The sequence below is a fragment of the Mesoplodon densirostris genome, chromosome 9 (genome assembly GCF_025265405.1).
Source record: "Mesoplodon densirostris isolate mMesDen1 chromosome 9, mMesDen1 primary haplotype, whole genome shotgun sequence".
Taxonomy (NCBI): Eukaryota; Metazoa; Chordata; class Mammalia; order Artiodactyla; family Ziphiidae; genus Mesoplodon; species Mesoplodon densirostris.
In genome coordinates, this window is record NC_082669.1 from 112,715,294 (window position 1) to 112,739,325 (window position 24,032).

General features: G+C 46.1%; 1 protein-coding gene across 2 annotated transcripts in view; it reads left to right on the forward strand.

Moving 5' to 3' along the window:
* The window catches only part of UBE3C (ubiquitin protein ligase E3C), a 114,795-nt gene extending 93,499 nt beyond the window's left edge, over window positions 1-21,296 (forward strand). For both annotated transcript variants that reach the window (XM_060107472.1, XM_060107471.1), the window contains exons 19-23: window positions 3,812-4,024; window positions 10,562-10,750; window positions 10,849-10,915; window positions 15,489-15,619; window positions 19,769-21,296. In XM_060107472.1, coding sequence (XP_059963455.1) covers window positions 3,812-4,024; window positions 10,562-10,750; window positions 10,849-10,915; window positions 15,489-15,619; window positions 19,769-19,939 — 771 coding nt within the window. In that variant the 3' untranslated portion in view covers window positions 19,940-21,296. The remainder of the gene's footprint in view (window positions 1-3,811; window positions 4,025-10,561; window positions 10,751-10,848; window positions 10,916-15,488; window positions 15,620-19,768) is intronic.
* Window positions 21,297-24,032: the final 2,736 nt, after the last annotated feature.

Genomic DNA, 24,032 nt, shown 5'->3' on the forward strand with positions numbered 1-24,032 from the left:
GTTTACTTTACAGTCCACTGTACAAATGAGGCTTTTCTTCAACACCTGGGATCAATCATGTCGTCTTCTGCAGAATGCTCTCCTTGGCTTTGGAGGCATCATTCATTTAGAAGTAATGGGGTTTATAAGTGCTTCAGGTTAATAGTATTAGCCATCCTTAACTTGCAGCAAACCTGGCTTCTCAAAACACCTCACTCTTTACGTTGTCAGTGGATGGCTTAAGTGCCAGTTGCCATTTTATTACTCATTCTCTAATTAAGAAGTCCTTTTATGCCATCTTTTCAAAATTAATTGGGTAATCATTAGTCTTCAAATCAAGTAAAAGCACAGGGACATAACACTCCAGTTTCCCTGGCACAGAGCATCTGTGGTCTCCACTGGGGGGAAGATGGGGAGCCTGAACCCCTGAGATGCGGTGACCTCCCTCGGGAGTGCGGCTCAAGGTGCCGATCAGTAGCTTTCTGAACCTAAGGCAGTGCACTTACTTCTGGGAGGATGTTTCATAGCTGTTTTCTAGTTTCCTCCAGTCATACTAGTGGGTGAGAGTTTAACATGTGGGTCTCAGGGGGTATCTGAGCTTTCTCTGGACGTTTAAGGGGAAAGGGGGAAGCATGCATATGAGTGTGTAAGACGGGTGTGTTTAAGGGTCAGTGACTATAGACTGCCACCCGAGTATGAGAACAGCGGTCCCCAGCCTTTTTGGCACTAGGGACCAGTTTCGTGGAAGACAGTTTTTCCACAGGGCAGCGGGGTGGAGAGAGGAGATGGTTCAGGCAATAACGCGAGCGACATGGGCAGCGGCTGATCAAGCTTCGCCTGCGCGCCACTCACCTCCTGCTGCGCAGCCCGGTTCCTACAGGCCCCGGACCGGCACCAGTCCGCAGCCCGGGGGTTGGGGACCCCTGAGATAGAGGGTTCAGTAGTGCAGCAGTGCTGGAAGCTGTGACTCCGGAAGGGTCCCTCCCACGGTGCACAGTGGCACGAGGCTGCCGTCTTTAATGTGGGGAAGGTGGAGGGGCAGGGCCAGCTCGCTGTGGCATGAGTTAAGTCACACAGGTCTGTCTCACTAAACCCTGTGCTTAGCCTTTAGCATGTGTGGGTGTGGCCAGGTGGGTGGCCTCTTGGAAGAGTGACTTCTGAAGTTAGTTTCATGGCTGAGAGATCACCCCTTAAATTAAATTTTGCTTGATTTTAGTTGCATGCATAGCATCATAGCACTGAATCCTCAAACAGTGGTTTAAAGGAGATCTGAGTGTGTCACACGGCATAGCTGATGGTAGTGGTCGCTAAGGCAGAGTTAGTCCAGCCCTCACGCCCTGTCTGTCTGTCCTTCTGGGGTCACAGACTGCCCTGCAAGCAGAGAAAGGTCCATGATCCCCTGTGCTCAAGGCGACGCTTCCAGCTCTGCATTTACCAAGCGAGGGACTGACACCCCTTCTCCCCTGAGAGTGGGGGTGACGACAGTCATGGGAGCTTCTCAGAGGATCCGTGTCTCTGCTGATTAGATGTATTGTAACAAAGATGGCCTTTGTGGGGGAAATCCAGATTTCCCCTTGACTTGCACATAAGAATCACTTTTACCTTACAGTCAGTTGGATTTTCCAGGGGGCCAAATGGAAATGCGGTCACTGATGTTGCCTGCTTAGCAGAACGCGTGTTATGTAGCAAGCATTCAATAAGTGGTAACTATTATTTTCATTAGAACATTTTTGACAAGGAAGATTTGTTGGGGCTTCTAAGTCATCTGCTACAATAAAATAATAATGCTTCTGAAAATTTTACAGCACATTTCTGATTCCTTGTTGCATTTTACAGCCTCAGGCCATAAGGATATTTATCATGCCAGGTGAACCCTGACATTATATTGGAAAACTTTATATAATTGTATTTCCTACTCTCTTTTGCTGGAGAATCTCTGGAGATTAATATAGTAATACTAGCACTTAATGTAATCCAACACCACTGGTCATCAGGGAAATGTAATTTAAAACCACAATGAGATTAGATGACCCCGTTGCACCAACCGGAATAACTAAACTTTAAGAGTGACAGTACCGATAACTGGTGAAAATGTAGACCAGTTAGAACCTTCCTACATTGCTGGTCATGGCGAAAAGAAATTGTATTTTGGAAGACAGCACGTCAGTGTCTAATATAGTTAAACCTACCTTGTGCTCCAGTACTTCCACTGTCACCCAGCCTGCTCAGGTATATAATAAAGAGAAATCAGAGCACAGACCCACAGAAAGGCAGGCCATTGACTGATAATAGCAGCTCTATGATCGTAGCTGAGACTGGAGACCACTCACATGTCCGTCGTCAAGTTGACTAGGTAGAGCTGTTAACAGCAGTAACATAGGTGAATCTCAAAAACAGTATGTTGTGAGAAGACAGGTATGAAAGAACACATACTGTGTAGCCCCAGTTATGAAGCTCCAGAACTGGCAAAAACTTACCTGTGGCGACAGTAGAGTGAGGGTTAGCCTGAGGGAGGGAGGGTGTTGACTGAGGGCTGAGGGGGCGCTGGGTTTGGGGAGGGGGTGTAAGTGTTCTCTGCCGTGATCTGAACGGTCGTTACACAGCTGTGAGCAAGTACTGGCATGTTGTACATTTCACTTTATGTAAATTATACCTTCATATAAATAGTTGCAAAAATCATTACACATTGCCATCCTTAGACGTAAAGGTAGACAGTAACTTACAGTGAAAACACCGATCTGGGCACCAGGGAATCTGGGTTTTGACACCAGTTTTGCTGCCTCCTAACTCAGTATCTGGACAAATCTCCAGAGTTCTAAGGCCCGATTTCTTCATTTTACAGTATGTGTTGGCGAACTACAGCCTGTGGGCCTATAGCCTGCCACCTGTGTGTGTATGGTCACCGAGCTAAGAATGCTTTTTTTCCCCCCATTTGATGGTGAAAAATAAATCTAAAGAAGAAGAATATTTCTTGACATTGGAAATTACCTGAAACCCAACTTTGGCACACATTGTGCTCCTCTTGTGCTACAGGGCAGAGTGGAGGGGGGGTCACCGACGTGGTCTGGCCTGCCGTTGTGGGTAGAATTGTGACCCCCAAAAAGATGTGCTCAAGGCCTAATGCCCTGTACCTGTGATGCGACACTGGGAAAGATGAGTCTTTGCATGTGTAGGCAAGCTCGGGTGAGGCCATACTGGGTAGAGTGGGTCCCAGAATCCAGGGACTGGCGTCTTCATAAGAGAAAGGAGAGGGACACACACCAGGGGAGAGCAGCACGTCCAGAGGCAGAGGCCGGAGGGGCCCAGCACGGTGCCGGCAACACCGGAGCTGGCAGAGGCAGGAAGGACCCTCCCCCAGCGCCGCCCAGAGGGCATGGCCCCGCTGCCACCGTGATCTCAGGCCTTCAGACTGGGGGACAGTACGTTTCTGTTGTTTGAAGCCACCCAGTCGTGGTGCTTTGTTCCAGCAGCCCTAGGAGACTGATGCACCTGCAAAACACTTCACGGAAAGCACCTGGTAGGCTCTTGTAGCATGAAGGCTGTGGCTCTTAAAAATCCCCGTTGGCATTTCAGCCCTAAAATTCTTTGGTAGTCTGTTCTAGAAGTTTCTACGTAGTGAATGTATGCACTGAATGCTTAAACTGTGGCCTGGCACGTGGTAAGCGCTCACCAAATACTAGCTTCCACCATCCTCCTCCTCATGGAGAAGAAGTGTCTGCTATCTTAGGATTCTGTGAAATACCAAATTGGACATACATTTTCTTATTTTTAGAAAGTATGAAAAAAGAGTTCCTATGAAATGCTAATCAGTGGTCTTTGTTCTCATTTGAAGGCTCTCTATGAAAATATGCTGGTGGAATTGCCCTTTGCAGGCTTTTTCCTGTCCAAGCTGCTTGGAACCAGCGCGGATGTGGACATCCACCACCTGGCTTCCTTAGACCCCGAAGTGTATAAGAATTTGCTTTTTCTCAAGAGCTACGAAGGTGACGTGGAGGAGCTGGGGCTGAACTTCACTGTGGTGAACAACGACCTCGGAGAGGCACAGGTGAGTCGGGGCTCTGGTGTGAGAGACCTTTGCGCTCGCTGTGTGAGCTTGTGCGCATTTTCCTTGGAAGAGTCCCCGGAGCTGAGAGGAGAGCTGGGGGAGTTCTGGGGGCGAGTGCAGCCCTCGTCACCCCTCGTGGTGCCAGGCTGCCAGGCACAGCAGCCGTCCTCCTGTGAAGGTCACTCGCGTGGCTGTGAGTTAACCTTGCCTCTCGCCTCATTTTTGGAGCCTTGGGGTGGGGGTAGGTGGTGCTCCTTTGTTCCTCATCCACGCCGAGTGGCCCTCGGCAGCTCTAACGCAGACCTTCACTATCCATCTGGGTGCTCCTGTTATTTTTATCCTTAAAAAAAGTAAATAACATACTAGAGAGTCAGGCTAAGTTTTTGAATAGCTGCTTTATTGAGATACGATCCCTGTACCATAAATTCCGCCCTGTAGCCTGTACAAGGCAGGTTAGTACGACCAGCTCCAGCATCCACGTTTAGGACACTGTTACCACCACGGAGACACCGTGTGCCCAGCAGCAAGTCCCGCCCGTCCCCAGTCTAGGCGAGCACTGGCCCACTTCCTGTCCCTGTGCACTTGTCTCTTCTGGATGCTTTTCACACCTGGACCCTTAGGGTGTGTGGCCTCTGGTGCCTGCCTTCGTTTACTGGGTGTTGCAGGTGTACTTCACTCCTTTTTCTGGCCAAACGATGTATGGATAGGGCTCATTTTCTTTACCAGTTGATAGGTGTTTGGGTTATTTCCACTTTTTGGCTCTTAGGAATAATACTGCTGTGAACACTCATGTGCACCATACATACTGAACGATTTAACACCCGGGATTTGCTTCGGATGCCATGAGAACCGGGCCAGTAGGTGAAGGCACAGACGGCCTAGATTGGCCGCGAGGTGGAGCTTGTGAAGCTGGTGGTGGAGGTGGGCGTGGGGTCATCGTACAAGTCTGTCTACTTGAACACGCGTGCACGTGATCCCACAGTCTGCAGACCTTTAGAAGATGCACACAGGCAAATCGAATTGTTTGAGCACTTTGGAAGTCATGTTTGTTAATATCTCATTGGATTTTTGAAGTAACCAACTTGTACTATGATGCTGATTGGGTCGTTGTGTTCCGGTTACTTTTAAGTGCCTCTTGCTTCCTTGTGCAATAATATCCAGTTAATTCTGGATAAAATAAGGAAGATTTGAGTGACCCTAAAGGTTAAGCATTAATTCACTTGGAATTTAAGACTGTAGAGCAATTTTGACTAACTGAAGGATAAAACGTAATTTTTCCTCCCTGATTAAAATAGTTCCATGTAGCTTTTCACTTCATATTTCTCCGTATCAATTAATTTCTCTTCTCCTATGAGTTATACTCCATCACCACCATTCCCATTTTCGGAAGTCTTTTCTCCGTTCTGCCATTTAATATGAATGCTTTATTTGGTAAGAGTTTAAGTGAACTGTGTACATCAAATATAACTATATTATGTTACAGTTTCATTTAACATTGTAATGAGGATGAATTGTGATGAATTTAACTTTCTGGTCATGTAATATGTTAATGAGATACACTAACATACTAGGAGAAATGATAGAATAAAAATCAAATGTTTAAGAGTAGTCGTGATCTGATGTCTATTTGAAACTTTAATATCGTCTTACTACATGTATATTTATATTTTCAGTCAGATTAAAAACATTCTAACTCTTAAAAAAAAGAGTAACCAACCGTGCTTTTCTGACTTATATTTGGTTTTCATAGAAGTTGTCTCTTTCGCAGGAGAGATGCATCTTTTCTGCTATTCTTATGTAGATTGATAATCTTTTCTGAATCTAGTAGTTGGACTTTAACTATGAAAGTGTTGTTATCTTTAAACTTTGTAATTGCTTCTCTAAATTTCTGTTATTCCTTGGTTTCTAATCCAGACTTTCAAAGGTTATCAGCTTTGCCAGCTTAAAAGTAACTGTGTATTCAGCAGGTCCGTAGTGTCCAGTCCAGGCAGCGTGGAACGTGCACTGACCCCACAGGTGACTGACCCCTGTGGCGCAGCGCTGACTGTTTATTTTGGTGACCGTGTACGCTGGCCCCGTCTGGATCGACGCGGCTTTGGGTGTGTTTCTGTGGTGTTGCCTGCTTGCCTCTATGCCTGCTCTTCCCTCCTTCATCATTCAGGAGGGGTTGGTGGCGCTCTGGGCACCAGCCAGTGGGCTGTGCGGAGGAGATTGCCTTTAACTGTAAGAGCACACTCACTCTAACTAGAGGCAGGTATGATCTGCGTTGTGAGATCTGTAGTTTAGTAGTAGCTCAAAAGGAGTGCTCCCATCCAAGTAGATCAGGGAGGGCTGCCCAGAAGAGGCTCTGGGTGGGTGCTGAGGGGTCCCCAGGTCGGTAAACAGATTGATTTGGAAGTGGCTGAAGCTTCACAGGCTTGGAGGAGAGCAGGTAGACGGAGCCAAGCAGCCTTGGGCTTTATCCTGGCATCCGAGGAGGACCTTTCAGGGCCTTGGGCTTCAGGAAGGCTAAACATAACGCTCAGGAGGAGGGCCGACGTTTCATTCCTTAGCTGATTTGGGGGTATTTGGGGGTAAGAGAGCCTAACAGGCGCGTTTCAGAGCTAGTAGGGAAACTAATAACAAGACACTTGCACCTCCTGTCAGCGGAAGCTGAGGTTCTGGTTCTGTGAGTCAGGACAGGTCCTGGGCATTCTCTGGGTCAGGTGGTTCCAGAATTCAGAGAAACCACAGTTTGGTTAAGCAGTGGAAAAAGTTTTTAATGAGAGGAGTTTGACTGTAATTTTCATTTGTAAAATTACGTTCTGTGGATCAGTGTCTTGGACTAAGTGGATTTTATCTGAGTCGGACGGGGGTGGGGCAGACAGGACATTCCAGAGTTTCTTCTTTTCCAGACTGATGAACATGCCATTGTTGGATGTGTCAACGTTTGTTTATCCATCTGTCGATGGACATTACAGTTGTTTCAGCTATCGTGAATAATGATGCCATGGCTGTTGCTGTATAAATATCTTTTGGGGTCCCTGTTTTCAGTTATTTTGGGTGTATGTCTAAAAGTGGAATTGTTGGGTCATATGGCAGTTCTGTGTTTAACTTTTTGAGGACCCTCTACTGTTTTCACACGATTTTACATTCCCGCCAGCAGTGCACAAGGGTTCCGATTTTTCCACATACTTGTCTACACTTGTTATTTTCTGCTTCCTCTTCTCTCTGTTTTTTAAATAATAGCCCTCCTAGCGGGTGTGCAGTGCCGTTTCACTGTGGTGTTACATATAGTACACAGCGCTGTGCGGTAGTACCGAGAGTCCCTCAGGAAAACTAAGGGATTTAGTATCTTTGCATTGGCTTCCTCCCTATAGACTACAGAACTGTTCCATGGTTTATTCTCCATCGCGATGTCTTCCAAAACTGAAGCAAAAAGCGTACACAAAGATTTGTACATCCTCCTGTCTAAACCTTCTGGATATTTTTTAAATGAAGATCTTTGTGCTTTTTGAGTTTTCAGTACGTTTCTTAGCCTTTAAAGCTACCTGTTTCAGACATAGGTGTGGACTCAATCCTAAACAGGAATAAAGGAAATAATGCTTCCTGAGACCTCCTCCTTCCTCCTGCTTGGTCACGTCTAGGCATCTGTGAGAACTGGCATCGCTGCTGTACGATACCAGGGTGAGGGGTTGAGAACCATATTTCATTTGGTGGTTGTGTTGCGCCCTCTTCTTCCGTCTCCTCGAGCTGACATTTGCACACTGCAGACTTGAGCTGCGTTTGCAGACGGGACGTGCTGGTGTCCGGAGGACACGTCCCCAGGCAGGCAGCGCTGCCGCCGTCGCCTCGCTCCCCCTAGTGGCACGACTGAGACGAAACGCCGAGGCCTTTGCCAACGCGGGTATTTCCCATTTTCCTTCTGAAATAGACGGTGATGGTGAGATGTCGCATGTGTAAGAGTTCCATTAAAGTGCCACTGATAACACTGGAATCTGTTAAAAGCAAAAGTGGGAAGTCAGGATGTTCCAATTGTTCATAGAAATTCCCACTGAGTAGAGAGATTGTAGATGATAATGCATAAGAATAATTATACTAAAGAGTCTAATTGGAAAAATTAAAGTCACTGGTAAAGGACCTAATTTGGGGAGAGATCGTATGGATTTCTGTAGAAATATATATAAAAACCTAGTTCTCATATACAGGTTTAGGTTTATAAAACATCACGATTTAAAGATTTGTAATATGCAAATACTTCATTATGTTGGCAGGTTATGTTAATGAAGCTTCCCTTTTAAAATAATGGTGTTGCTCTCCAGTTTTTTTCTTTAGTGTCATCGGTATGGCTGCTTGTTAGCCTACTCAAAAGTGAACCTGAAATTTTAGATGACTAATTTATGCACATATCTCCCTTGAGGAAAATGCTCAGGGTTTAAGATGGATCCATAAATAATCGTCTGTTCTGTAGACGAGAACTGAACTTGAATCATGAGACCCTGGCTAAAGCCCTGGTTTTGCTGCTTTGCTGTGTGACCTTGGGCGAGTCACAGACCCCGTGCTCATCTTCAGAAGGGGATAAGCTGCTGTGAGGATGAAATGAGCCCCTTTGCATGAGTGACGCCTGCGGGGTGGGGGGGGGTGGTAGAGGGGGCGGTGCCTGTGCACTCCCAAGGGCTGTAAGGTGTAGACGTCCTGGGCGGCAGAGAGGAGAGCTCTTGCTTTAAAGATTCCATGTTTAAAGATTTAAATATGCCCCTCGAAACGGAACTCTGAGGACAGATTTGACGTGATTTAAACATACACAGCTTTTTAGGTGAAGCCTGAGAGAGGAGCTTAAACCACCCGTGTCACCACGTTAAAGTCACGAGAAATGTCACTGCTGTCTGATTAGTCAGCTAACGGGGGCTTTGGAAGCTCTTTAAACGATACCTTCACGGGTCCTTTTTCTTCCAGATCACACAGTACATCATCATGTATTATCTGCTTTGAATCCACTTAAAGGAAGGGGGGCGGTGTCTTAGCTGTGGAAACAGGACAGCCAGCTCCTATGGCTCGGGTGACAGGAGGCCTGTTGGGAGAGCAGCACAAGAGGCAGCGCGGCCTCTCCCCAGAGCCCCTCCTCGGACCTGGCGGTTCCAGCACTGAGAACGTGAATTAGTGAGCAGTGAAGCGTCGTCTGATAAAGCTGCATAGCTTTGATAGCACTAGATGGTTGTGTAACCATCAGACAGAGGATAATTTAAGTAAAGCCATCACCAGATCTTAAAATAGCCCTTTCTGTAAAGTGATAAAACAATTGGGGTAAAATGCCATCACCCAGAGGGAGGGGGGTGTCTTTGTTGCACTTGGAATATAATAACTACCAAGAGGCTGAAGGCTGTGAAGGAGATCATGGCGGGGTGGGGAGGGTATCAGTCATTTTCCTGTGGTCCATCATCTAAGCATTCCTCTGCTTTTACCCCCCAAGTTTGCCCCCTACTTACTAGGCGTATTGAGCCTGTTTTGAATGTTACGCAGTTTCCACTGGCAGCAGTCCCCTTACTAAATAACTCCTCCACTCTGGAATGTCTTTGTTTACTACTTGGGATGTATTTGTATTTCTTTATCCTTGGCATACATTACCTCATCCACACGCATTGAGAATGCATTTCTTTTGTTTAAGCACTAGTAAACGAGGATTCTGAAATCTACTCTGGCAAATTAGGCTTACATATTTGTAGCTGTCTGTGGAGTTGTGTCTAGTCAGCTTTGCTTACGTGAGTTTACATAGTCACAATTCCAAGATGGACAAAGCAAGTATCACCGTGTCATAGAGTTCAGGACCGGGTGACTTCTCTGTGGCACACAGTGAAGTGAGGTGCGGGGCACCTGAGTCCAGGCTCCCCATCTCCACTGCGGCTCATTCCCCCCAACGCTCCAGGGGTGCTTCCCGGGGGTTCCTGACCCTGCGATTTTCTGAGTGTCATTACACAGTGATAAAGAAGTTCTTTCTAATGCTTGCAGGTACGTGAGAAATGGAGTTATTTCTAGTGATTACCACTACCCTTTATATCATATTCAAAGTACTTTATGGTAGTAATATGGAAACAGAGAAATATATGCTACTTATATGTGCAAGTAAGAATAATCAGTTTACTACAACCTTAATTCCTTAAGCTGCGTTTTCTCCAAAATGAATCCCTTCTGACTCGCGCTGATCATTCGGTTCATATCTTTGCACTTTGTGATTTCTTTTTTTTTTAATTAATTTTTTTTTACTGCCCTGTGTGGTTTCTCATTTTTTTTTTAATGGAATTGCCATGATTACATTGTAGCATCATTCCTTGGTACTTTGGAGAAAGCCGGGGTGGTTAATGATCTTAAAGACAGAATAACATGCCAAGCTTTGGAGGGTCCCATCAGAGGACTCTTCCATCTGTGAGCCCACATGTGCTGGTTTTCACTAAGATTCTCGTGTACAGAGCAACACAGTCAAGTTCCCTTGAAATAGGTGTTCTTGCTCTTGTTTTACCCTATACTTTGAGAAGTTTTTGACTCTTATTTTAATATTCACAGGTGGTTGAACTAAAATTCGGTGGAAAAGATATCCCGGTGAGCAGTGCCAACCGGATTGCCTACATCCACCTGGTGGCCGACTATCGGCTGAACAGGCAGATCCGCCAGCACTGCCTGGCGTTCCGGCAGGGCCTGGCCAACGTGGTGAGCCTGGAGTGGCTGCGGATGTTCGACCAGCAGGAGATCCAGGTCCACTTCTTGCACCTGGGAACACGGGTGTTTCCTGATGTGAAAGGCCTTCTTAAAATCTGCCTCCAGTTTTATAACCTGAACTTTTTTTTTTTCAGGTATTAATTTCTGGTGCACAAGTTCCCATAAGTCTGGAGGACTTAAAATCCTTTACAAACTATTCAGGTATGTTATCACTACTAGGTTATTCATCCCTGAAAATGTTACAGGTGGTCATATTTCCAAAGTAATGTCTAACATGCTTTTTTACATGGGTAATTCATTCATGATTTAAAACCCAGGGTGTATGGGGTTACAGTGAACTCCTCTTCCTGTCTCATTTCTCACCATCCCTTTCCTCCCCTGCCCATCCCCACCAGGAGTAACCACTGTTCTTGGTGTCTTTACATATTTACATATAAGTACAGATTTCATTCTTATTTTCCTTGTTTGTATACACTATTCTGCAGCCTGCTTTTTTCTCTTCACAACTTACCTTATTAAGCCTCTTCCTATGGCCACTGGGTTGCTTTCAGTCTTCTGCTTTGAAAAATAGTGCTAGACCAAAAAATAGAAAAAACTAAAAACTGAACCTCTTCAAAAATATTTACTTTTGATTAAATTAAACTTGAAAGTTTTTACTCTTCAAGAAAATGAAAAACCAGAAAGAAGACATACAAATGGCCAGTAAGCACATAGAAAGATGCTCAACAACATTAGTCATTAATGAAATAACAAAAGCATAACTAGGTTGTTCAAAGTTGGATTGGTGTACTCTTTGGGTGTTTGTGAGGTTTTTTGTTTTGTTTTGTTTTTCTTTTGGCTGTGCCACGCATCATGCAGGATCTTAGTTCGCCAACCAGGGATCAAACCCGTGCCCCGTGCAGTGGGAATGTGGAGTCTTAAGCACTGGACCACCAGGGAAGTCCCATAAACTTTATTTTATATACTTGGGAGCAGTGAAAAGGAAAAAAAAAAAATCATCCTTAAAACAACCACTATTATTTTGGTTTGTTTTCCTTAACCATAGTCTGTTATTCTGGTATTTTCAGGGTTTTTGGTAAAAATCAGCAGACTGATTTTAAAATTTATATGGGAATGTGAAGGACCTAAAATAGCCGAAACATTTTATAGAAACAAAGTTGAAGGATTATCACTCTGATTTAAAACTTACTATAAAACCATAATAATTAAGACGTTGTGGAATTGGCACAAGGATAGGCATATTGATCAGTGGAACATAATTGGGAGTTAAACAGATCCTTAGATTTACAGTTAATGATTTGACAGTTCAGTGGTACGTGGAAAAGAAAGAGCTTAGACCTTGACCTCACACCATATGCAGAAATGAATTCAACAGGATCAGAGACCTGTAGGTAAAAGCCAAAACTGTAAAACTTCTAAAAGAACATATAGGAGAAAATCTTCATGACTTCTGGATTAGGCAGAGTTTTTAGTTGTACAGCAAAAGCATGATCCAGAAAAAAGAAATTGATAGAAATTTGGACTTTCTCAAAATTAAAGATTTTGCACTTCAAAAGATACCATTAAAAAAGTGAAAAAACAAGCCAGAGATTAAGAGAAAATATTTCTAAGTAATATATCTAATAATGGCTTATGTCCACAGTATATAAAGAACTTTTGCAACTCAATAATATAAACAACTGAATTTTAAAACATGGGCAGAAAATAAAGTGTTTCACTTAAGAAGATATATAAGAATGTCTGGTAAGCAAATAAGCACATGAACAGATGTTTAACACCATTAATTATTAGGGAAATGCAAATTAAATTCTGATGAGATACCACTACATACCCACTAGAATGACTGTTCTCAAAGAAGACAATAGTGTTAGTATGTGAAGAAATTTGAACTCTCTTGACTGGTGGCAGTGTTAAATGGTAGAACCTCTTTGGAAAAGTTTACAGTTATATAAAAAGTTAATTGTGGAACAACTGGATGTTTGCAAAAGAATGAGGCTGTACCCCCACCTCACACCATACGCAAAAATTAACTCAAAATGGATCAAGAACTTTAATGTAATACCTAAAACCATAAAACTCTTAGGAGAACACTGGGATAAATCCTCATGACCTTGGATTTGGCAGTGGGTTCCTAGATATGACACCAAAAGCAGGAGCAACAAAGAAAAGTAAATAAATTAGACTTCATCAAAATTACAAGCTTTGTGCATCAAAGAACATTATTAAGAAAGTGAAAAGACAGCCTTCAGAATGGGAGAAGATATTTGGAAATCATACATCTGATGAGGGTCTGGTATCCAGAATGTGTAAAGAACCCTTACAACTCAACAAGAAGACAAGCCGGTTCAACGACGGGCAGAGCGTTTGAATAGACGTTTTGCCAAAGAAGGGATTACAAAAGGCCATTATGCTCAGAAAGATGCTCAGCATCACTAACCACTACGGAAATGTAAACTGGAACCAGAGGGAGATACTTTCACATCTATTAGGCTGGCTGTTATTACACACACACACACACACACACACACACACACACACACGTTGCACACACACACACGTGTTGGCAAGGATGTGGAGAAACTGGAACCCTCATTCATTGCTGGTGGGAATGTAAAGTAGCCAACATGGAAAATGGTTTGGTGGTTCCCCAAAAAGCTCAACATAGAATTACTACATAATCCAGCAATTCAGGACTTCCCTGGTAGTCCCGTGGTTAAGAATCCGCCTTCCAATGCAGGAGACATGGGTTCAATCCGTGGTCGAGGAACTAAGATCCCACATGCCTCACACCACAGCTAGGGAGTCTGCGTGCCGCAGCTACTAAGCCCGCACGCTCTAGAGCCCGTGCGCCACACCGAAAGATCCCACGTGTCGCAGTGAAGATCCCACGTGCCGCAACTAAGACCCGACGCAGCCAAACAAATAAATATTAAAAAAAAAATAATCCAGCAATTCTACGCCTAGGTCTATATCCAAAGGAATCGGAGGCAAGGACTGAAACACCTGTGTTCATGCAACATTGTTCACAGGAGCCAAAAGGTGGGAACAACCCCAGTGTCCACCTACAGATGATGGATAAACAAATGTGTTGTAGACATACAATGGGAATATTATTAAGTCTTAAAAAGGAATGACGTTCAAATGCACGCTACAACATGGATGAACCTTGGAAGCATTATGCTCAGTGAAATAATCCAGACACAAAAGGACAGATACTGTATGATTCAACTTCTGTGAAATACCTGGAAGAGGCAAATTCCTAGTCATTGAAAGTGGATGAGAGGTTACCAGGGGCTGGGGAGGGGCACAGGAAGTTACTGCTTAGTGGTTATAGGAGTGTCTGCTTGGGGTGATGCAAACGTTTGGCTTGGAAACAGCAGCGATGGTTGCACAGCCATGTGAATGTAATTAACACCCTGAAAATGGTTTAAATGGTGACTTTTATGTTACATATTTTACGACAATTTTAAAAAGAAACCTATCCAGACTCCTCTGTTCTGTTGAGTGCTGTTTCCCAACCTTTCCTCCAAGGTAAATTTTGAAAAGGTTTTGGAAATGGATCGTAGTGAAAGTTGCACAGTATCGTGAGTGTAATTTCGTTTAGTGAAACATCTTTAAGAGCACACTGAGAGACAGACCAGATCATGGTTGTCTGTGGGGTGGACATGGGGGTCTTTTGAGGAAATGGTTATGTTTTAAAACTGGATTGTGGTGATGGTTTCAGAACTATAAATTTACTAAAGTAAATTATGTATATCCATGTGTGTATATTTATATGTATATAAATGTGTGCATGTATCTCCCCTTTCTGTAATTAATTTGTATTGCTCTAAATTTGAACTCGAATGTTTCTGTAAAGGCAGATAATACCTAAGGTCACATTGTCCTCACTATCAAGTCTTCTGTTGAAAAGAATGAAATCAATCCAAGCTTTCCTTTGCCAAGGAAGCGGTCTTGGCTTCTTTGCGTTATCCTCTCTGCACTGCAAGCGTATGCCTTTAATGATCCTAGCTATTCTTATTCTAGTAAATAGGTTTAAAATATTACCATATTCATTTTGGTGCCAATTAATGCACTTAAGATATTTTATTGATGGTATCTCTGTAGTATATTAACAATGAGGGAACAACATATAGCAATTATTTCAGTTTTAGGAAGCACTTAACTAGATTAAAAGCTGTAGGTAGCAGATATCCCACTTCAGAGCAGTGGTCTAGTTGAGTGCTGGGGTGGGTTGGTAACCATGGTCTCTACCTTGTTGTCGGAAGGATGGGTGATAAAACAAATTTAGATACTAAGATGTGTTGGCAAAGTAACTAGCTCTATTAAAAATAAAAATCCCAATGTTTCTGCTATTTCTAGATGTGTGACCATCATGTAAATCCTTTGTTATTTAGGGTTTGCTACTCAGCAGAGGCTGATTTTTAACTCCTAGCAGAGTTCTTAAAACTCAGACCCCTTTGCAGCATCTTTTGCTGCTAGGGTTCATCGTGTAGCTGCAGGTGCTTGTTCCTTGCTCTGGCCTTTGGTACTTTACCTTCTGAAGCTTCTCTCCCTGCTGTGCACTTGCCCATCATCTACCAGCACAGCATAAAGGTGTTTCTCTAGAGTTGGCTTCCAGCCATGAGCTGAAAGAAGAAAAGACTGCTCATCACTGGACAGGCACGACGAAAAGGAATCAGTCTTAAAAGTTTGTTCCTCTGGTGCCTCTAGGAGAATCTTGCTTCTGCAGTTACCTCGTTTTTAATAGAAATGTCTGTTCCTTTTGTCATAGGAGGCTATTCTGCTGATCACCCGGTAATCAGAGTCTTCTGGAGAGTTGTGGAAGGGTTCACGGATGAGGAAAAGCGCAAACTGCTCAAGTTTGTGACAAGCTGTTCCCGCCCCCCTCTCTTGGGGTTTAAGGTACACAAGCTCGCCGCGGCTGGCTTTAAACACCAGCTTGTAACTAAGAAAGCCAGCGGGTAGCAGATGGGGCTGAGTGAAGTAGTGCGTACACGTTTTCAGAGAATAGCGTTGACAGTGTGTCAGAACACCTGGTTTATTATTTTGGTACTATGTTTTTAGCCTCATTAACTGAGTATTTCAGCTCCATCACTGAAGGATTGGTTATTATCTGTGTATCCTGGTGCTGGTTTTATTTGGGGTTTTTTCCCCTGCATTCACAGTGTCGACCTATTGCTATGAGGGTTGTCACTGTGCTGGGGGTTAAAAGCGAAGAGCTGCTGCGGCCAGGCGGGCACGACGTGAGTGATCAGTGTCACGCGTCTGCGGCTCAGGCTGGTTTCACTTTTGAACTGAAGAAAACACAGGCTACGAATTGACGTCGGGTGTTCGGGAAGAATGATGCATGAGCAGTAGCATATTTTTTCCTAGTTGCTCACTGTTACTTATTTCATGTTACCTGGCCTTACTGTCGTTTCTGGTAATTCATGTTGATCTCCTATAAACTGGCTTAATATTTTTAGCAATTAAAGTTGGTCATGGGGGGCTTCCCTGGTGGTTCAGTGGTTAAGAATCTGCCTGCCAGTGCAGGGGACACGAATTCGAGCCCTGGTCCGGGAAGATCCCACATGCCGCGGAGCAACTAAGCCCGTGTGCCACAACTACTGAGCCTGCGCTCTAGAGCCCGCGAGCCACAGCTACTGAGACCACGTGCCACAACTACTGAAGCCCGCGCACCTAGAGCCCGTGCTCAGCAACAAGAGAAGCCACCACAATGAGAAGCCCATGCACCGCAGCGAAGAGTAGCCCCCGCTCGCGGCAACTAGAGAAAGCCCGCGTGCAGCAACGAAGGCCCAACGCAGCCAAAAATAAATAAATTAATAAATTTATTAAAAAATTAAAAAGTGGCACATAAACTATAATTAGGGGTAAAGACAGTGGGTTTTAGCACATATTAACATGCCACACAGTTTTTGTTTCTTTGTTTTTTTTCGCCTGCATTGGATCTTCGTTGCTGTGCGCAGGCTTTCTCTAGTTGCGGCTGAGTAGACTTGCCTCTGCAGTGGCATTTGAAGCGTTTTCGCTCCTGTCACAGCTCTGAGGAGGGAGCATGCTAGTGTAAAGGGCGCCGACCAGAGGTCCACCGTCCTGGTTCTCACTACTCACCAGGCACCTGAGCTGGGCTGCCATTTTGCTTTTCTGTCGCCGTTTCCCGCATACATTTGGCAAGGAAGTTTAACTAGCCAGGCTTCTGAAACCCTGGTAGTGGAAAGGCAAGAGCACACAGGCCTGAGAGCTAGCGGACTGAGGCTGTCTGGGTGAAGACAGTCCCCACTTCATTGTGCTCCTGCTGGAAGGGAACGCGTGCGTCACATCTCGTATCTAATCACGTTCATGTATCACAGAGGGAGTCACTGGTTATCTGTAACCATCAAAGGACCTGGCGTGTTCTGTCTGGAACAGTGTCTAGGAGTTCAGCCTGCAGATACTTTTGCCCAGTGTACAGTGACTTGAGGACATGGTTACTTATTGCATCATTGTTTGGAAAAAGTGGAAAAGACCTAAGTGTCCATTTACAAACTGTGCTGCACGTGCCTGCTGGGACCCATGCAGCTACAGAGAAGCAGTGGGGAGACCGGCTTGGTGTGGGAAGGCCACAGAGACACATTATCAGATGGAAAACCGTCAAGGTGCAGACAGCGTCTATAATGTGCTAGCGCTTTATGCTTGTTAGGTGGAGGAGGGAGAAAACACTCTCTTGTCTCTGCATCAGGTCTCTGTGGAAGGTCCTCAAGACACCCACAGCATTGCTGCTCGTGGGGTGGGAACTGGGAAGCTGGGGGAGTTTTTACACTATAGCTTAAAAAAATAGCCAGAACGTCATTATTATGTCTGAAAACTGACAGCGAATGCCTGATACCATCGGTGCTGGTGCTGCGTCTGCCTGGGGCGTCTCTCTAGTCTTTTCTGGCCTGCAGGCCCCGCCCTCCCCGACTGTGCCCGTGGTCCAGTCAGTGGCGGAGCTGGGTTGCTTCTTTGCATGTCTTGTAAACTGGTCGCTAGAGGTTTCACCGGATTCTAGATGTGAATGTTTCCTTTGGCAGTAACACTGCACAGACGCCGTCGTGATGCTCACATCCTCTGGCTCCAGCATCAGACCCCGTGGTCGTGAGTCGTCTCTGCAACGCGGCTCTGTCTGTTTCCAGCGTCCTGGCTTTCAGCATCTGGGCGTCTGAGGGGCTGAGCGGTCACTGTGCTGCGGTCGCCTAGATCCATTCTTTGCTGTGGTTGAAAGCAGCCGTCTTCCAGTTGTATCGTTTCTTCCTTTCTTAGCTGATTTCTCTATAAAGAAAAACTATTTTTTCTCATCAACTCTTTGGTTACCCTGAGGACTGTTTGTACAGCCAAGATACAATAATCAAGTAAATCTTGATTATTGCTCATTTACAAGTTATCAGAACACTGAGGGGGATAACTGGCATCTTCTAAAGTACATTTTGGTTCCTTTATTATCATTATGCACTTTTAACATTTGATGTGTTTCAATCCATTGCAGTCACTCTTTGATAGTCAGTATCCCATCCATGGGCGGGTGAGGGCCTTCAGGTGGGCTCCAGAGTCCCAGGTAGCTTTGGGTCGCTTTCTTGCTTTCTGGTATGACAAGATAGTAACACTTGTCGCGTTCATTTCCTGGCCCACGTCTGGAATCAGATGTTTTCCCAAGAAGCCCTGTTTCCTTTCTTCGAGAATAGGTTGGTAGAGACCAAAGCCCAGGCACTTGATCTGTTCATTGTCACAGGTGGTCATTGTGTCCAGGCCTTTTCAGTGGACAGAGCTAGGAAATGGGCGTTCTTTTGTCCCCAAGGGAAAAATTCATCACAAGTTCAAACTGCTCTTTCAAATTGAAATTTAGGCGTATAAGGTTTTTATCTCTTTGATTTTTACATTGGGGTCTCTCCTTACCTATGAAAATCTTGACTCCTGTTAGTTCATTTGCTTCCTCTGATAAGTTCTAGGGTCCTACTATAAGCTATAGTTCTCTCTAATACTTACATAATGGTGGGACTTCCCGGGTGGTGCAGTGGTTAAGAATCTGCCTGCCAGTGCAGGGGACACGGGTTTGAGCTCTGGTCCAGGAAGATCCCACATGCCTCGGAGCTGCTAAGCCCGTGCGCCACAACTACTGAGCCTGCGCTCTAGAGCCCGTGAGCCACAGCTACTGGAGCCGCATGCCACAACTACTGAAGCCCACGTGCCACAACTACTGAAGCCCACGCACCTAGAGCCCGTGCTCCACAACAAGAGAAGCCACCACAATGAGAAGCCTGCGCGCCACAACGAAGAGTAGCCCCCGCTCGCCACAACTAGAGAAAACCCGCGCACAGCAACAAACACCCAGCGCAGCCCCAAAAATTAATTAATTAATTAAAAATTAATAGCAGCCATTAAAAAATACTTATATAACAGTTATACATCATACTACAGTGGTTTTAGAACAATACCGATAATTTACTGTGACATTTCTGAAAACCGTTTAAGATTTCTTTGCAATTCTAAAACACTGGAAATATTCCTCTCTGTGTGATTAAGCCACCAATAAATAGGTTTATGTGTTTCATTTTGCTTTCGATATTTAGAGATTGCCTTTTTCTCTCCTTAATTGAAATTGCTTTACGTTCCCTGTTGCTGCATCCACGTGGCCCCTGAGCCTAATCCACACAGTGTGGTTCATTTGGAGAAGACGGGCTTCTTCTGCCTTTCCTGTGGTTCGGTGTAAGCAGAGGTTTATATATTCAGCTCTTTACCCTTGTACCTTTCTGAATTTTAAACACATTTTTAAAAAATAAAAAATAAAAGCTTTAGAGGCCCTGTTCACTGACAAGGCTATGTCTCCCATGAATTAATGCTATTCTTTATCCCTCTTTATGCGTGGAGCCCAGGGTACAATAGTATTTGGTAGAAATTTAGAGCTGAGTCTTGAGCGCAGTGAAAGAGCGAGCGTCCTTTTGGGGAAAGGTGACTGGGGGCGGCAGCTTTTGTGTACGAGTCTGGAAAGCTCACTTCAGGCCGTGCTTGTTAACCTTCTCCTGCGCACCTGCTGTCTTCCAGGAGCTGTACCCCGCGTTCTGCATTCACAACGGGGGCTCTGACCTGGAGCGGCTGCCCACGGCCAGCACCTGCATGAACCTGCTGAAGCTCCCCGAGTTCCAGGACGAGGCACTGCTGCGGAGCAAGCTGCTCTACGCCATCGAGTGCGCCGCGGGCTTCGAGCTGAGCTGAGCTGTACCGGTGCAGCCGTGGCCCACCCTTGACGGCGAAGGCCAGGGCCTCTGCGCGGCACCTCCGGCCAGCAGGGCGCCCAGGCTGGACCCCTGGCTCTCCTGGGTCCCTCCCCCGCCACCCCTCTTCCTGCATTTTTAAATGATTTATTAAGTTGTGCTCTCGTATTTAGATGGGCGTTGCTTTTCAAATAACTTAAAATAACAAATGTTATGTGCCACATGGCTAACTTAGTAGTTGTGCCAAGAAGAGCACAGTTTTAAGACTGGTGGCAACTCAGTGAAATTAACCAAAGATGAAGCTTTGGCTTTGCTGGTGGGACCGAGCACAGCCCGAGCCACGTGGCCCGGGCTCCTGGCAGAGGCGCTGCTTGTGGTTTGGCCCAGCTCTGGGTCTGCAGAGAGGCCTGAGGGCGGAGAGGCTCGCTCTCGGGGCCACTGCTTCTTGTGTGGTTGAATTGTTTACAAGCCTAATTGGTAAAACTAAAGGCTTTTTTTTTCCCCCCCTGCTGCCTTTTCCCAGAGTGGTTAGGTTTGGAAAGTAGATAACAATGGTAATATTTTATTTGTGTTTTTTAAGCCATTTCCCCCAAACGGGACTCGCATGCTTGTTCCCGGCCTGCCGCTGCCCTGCATCTTGATGGTTCGGACGTTACTGTCGGGGGGGTGTGTGTATGAGGCGGGAACTTCCTTCTGTTTCCATTTCTGTCTCCACCTTGTGCCTGGAGAGCTTTCAGGGGAGGGGGTCTCGGTCCAGTCCCTGCGGCGTGTGTGACCCACGAGGGCTCGGGGAGAGGAGACCCTGCAGCGCCGTCTAAAGTCACTTGAACCAAAGTGGCCCTGCGCCTTTGCACTGCGGCCCGGGCTCCGCGGGCCGGTCCTCCTGGATGTGCGGGGGTGCCGCGCTCCCGCGCCCTCTGCCCCCCGTCGGTGCTGCTGTGCAGGAGGGGCGGGCGGCCCAGGCGCCTGGGGCCTGGGTGATTCTCTCGGGATTCGGCACTTTATCAGGACCTGGGTGGTTTCAGTCTCCACAAGTCTCCAAAACGGAGAGCGTTTCAGAGCATCACCTGTGAACACAGATGCTGGGGCCGCAGAGGACTCTGGACCACGCGCGACTTCTCTCCCACGGCTGGTGTTTCACTGCCGCTGGAGCTCTGGGCTGTCGTGTTGAACTGGCCAGAATTGGCAATATACTTCTAAATGTGGGAGAACTGAATGACACTTTCAAGACCGTGACCGTTATCGAAACAAAATGTATAATTTCTTAATTTGAAGAATAAATTAAGTGTTTAAATGCTCTTTGTAGTCTTGATATACAGAAATAAAATAATTAGGGTTTGTCCTTGGTTTTATTTTTATTTTAGGTCGTTTTGTGTTGAATGTTCTATGTCTTCTTATTAGTTGATTTGTATATTTTATTATCAGTATTTTGGAAATGGAATATCTGGGACTGAAGAGAAATGGGCAGTTACACTTATTTGGGTTTTTTTCCTCAGCTATTCTGAGCATATTTATTTGTATGTTCCAGTGGCTAAATATTTGCATTAAATTTTTCCCCAAGTCTGTGTTGGAGTCGTACCCCAAATCATTGTAATTAGTTCTGTTCTTCCCTAGTGAAACCACAACTTCTGAACATTAGTTTAGTTTTATCAGGCTTGTTTAAATGTCATCAGTTCATACAGGGTACAGCCACCTATGCTTCAGGGAAGGTATACTAGAAGGTAACGCCTGCCGTCTGAAATGCGCTGAGCGAGGCTTTGAGAAGGTTGACTTGTAACAGCCCTTCCCGCACGTGCTCTGGTGAGAGCCAGGCCCTCCAGGAGTGACCCTCACCTTGCCAGGTCTCACTGGGTTTAGCATTACATTACTGAGAAAATTACACTTCAGGAAGATTCTCCTCTCTCTGTTGTCTCGTTTGCTGTTCCTGCTTCTGTTCTGCTCTCTGCTTGGTGCTGGTAGTTTTGTGCTCACACCATGGGAAAGGCTGCAGGTATTTCTCACAGGCTGTGTCTGCGAATAGACTTCTGCCTGGTGTCCCAGGAAAGCTGATTAGGGCAGTGGTACCACACCGCGGTGCTCGCGCCACCCTGGTGCCACTCTGATACTGGCGATGTGTTGGTTCCGTGGCTCTTGGGGGCGGGGGCGGGTGTGCGTCTACGTGGCTCAGTTCTGGGTACTGCGGGGGCCCAGTGAGGTGGCCCCAGGCAGACCAGGCCTGCGGTCTTGTCAGTCAGAGGCAAGACAGTCGCGCTGATCACGGTGTGACCCACACAGACCTGTGATGCTCGTGGGCTTGGGGCCTAGGCCAGGCTCTGCTGGGGGCAAGCTTCCTGAAGAGGGGAGTGTGGAGGTGGAAGTAATTTAATATTTAAGAAAGAAAGTAATTTGATATTTAAGAAAGGTAAACAGCTAGAGGTGCATATTAATGCAAATAAAATAGAAATTTTATTTGAGCTAGCCACACTGATATTTAGCTGAATTCCTACAGTCACCTCTTGCAAATTCCTTTGCTCCTGGTCTGAAAGTGTTACGTACAATAGCTTAGTAATCTGCCCCAAGTAACAGCCACGTCTGCACCACACAGGTCAGCAGATCTCCCCTGGGATTTGTTTGAGGGGAATCACCCCCACTCCCCAAACAAAGGGTGAGTCGCTGAGCCCGACCTTGGCTTCCATAAGGCTTCGTGGCACCACGGTGGCTGGAGTGGATGACCGGAGGCTGGGTGACCAGCAGGACCAGGTGGGAAGTTGGGTGAGAGCTGAGAGGATGGAGGCAAGGTTCAGCGAGGGCTCCTGTGGCCTCAGAGCATCCCAGACCACCCAGAGGTCTCTGCTTCCAGAAAACTCTGTGAGTTCTTAGCCTGAGTACTTCGTGCCTCAGCTTACACATCTGTGAAATGGGGATAATCTAGATGCAGGTCTTCCCCATTAAGAAGGACTCACTTCAGTACCTGGTTTTGCTAACCAAAAGAAATTTGAAGAGGATTGGCACTTTTACCAAAAAAAAAAAAAAAAAAAAGCGAAAAGGGAAAATCTCATTCAGCTCAGCGTGCTTTGCAGTGAGCGTTACAGAGGCGCCCACCCCAGCAGTGAGAGCTGCCCGCCAAGCTCCTTCCCGGAACCACACTCAGCATCTCAGCGTCAAGCCGCTACAGCTGTGAACCGTATCTGTGAGCACCTGTGCTTCATCTCAATTGACTCTGTGCGTCCACGAGCAGGACAGGTCCTCAGGTAACTGCTTCTTGGCCACATGCCTTTTCGGCTCAGGAAGGGTTTCCTTGGATGCTCTGTTTTCAGAGAGTGGTGGAACCTGTACTTTGGCTTCACAGGGATGTTATACCCGTTTGATGAGAGTTGTGAAAAAGCTTTTGATGTCAACATATTATAAACCCAATAGAACCTTATTTTAACGTAGGCGGTTTGATGTCACAGGTTTTGCAAATGTCACATCTTGACGTTCGTGCCTTAATAACACCGTCGGGACGTCCCCGGCGGCCCAGGGGTTAAGAATCCATCTTTCAATGCAGGGGACACCAGTTCGATCCCTGGTGGGGAAACTAAGATCCCACATGCTGCGGAGCAACTAAGCCCGCACGCCACAACTACTGAGCCTGCGCGCCGCAACTAGAGAGACGCCGGCGCGCACACCACAACGAGGATCCTGCGCGCCGCGACTAAGGCCTGAGGCAGCCAAAAAATAAACTAACAAATAATGTTTAGAATGATCCTAACATTGTTGCCCGTAGGCCACATCATTCCTTTTTCCTCTGCGGAGACGAGCAAAAAAGTCGCCCTTCCGCGCTCTCTTCTCCCTTCTCCCACTCTCGCTGTGAAGGGTAGTTGTCATGGTAGCTGTGCCTGGTGCTTGTCGGTGCGACTGCAGACATGGCTCTGCGGCTGGGCCCCTCCTCCATTGCCTGCTGCCCGGCCGTCGGCTTGTGTGTGTACACTGACAACTCGCTGTGTCGTTCCCGAGGTGCCTTCCTCACCTTGGAAACTTGGTGAGCTGAGGATCTGCTCACCTTCCCCTGCGCTGCAGTTCAGGGACCGGCGCCCACCCTGGCCTCCTGGTCCTGCCGAGAGCCTCCCCCAGAG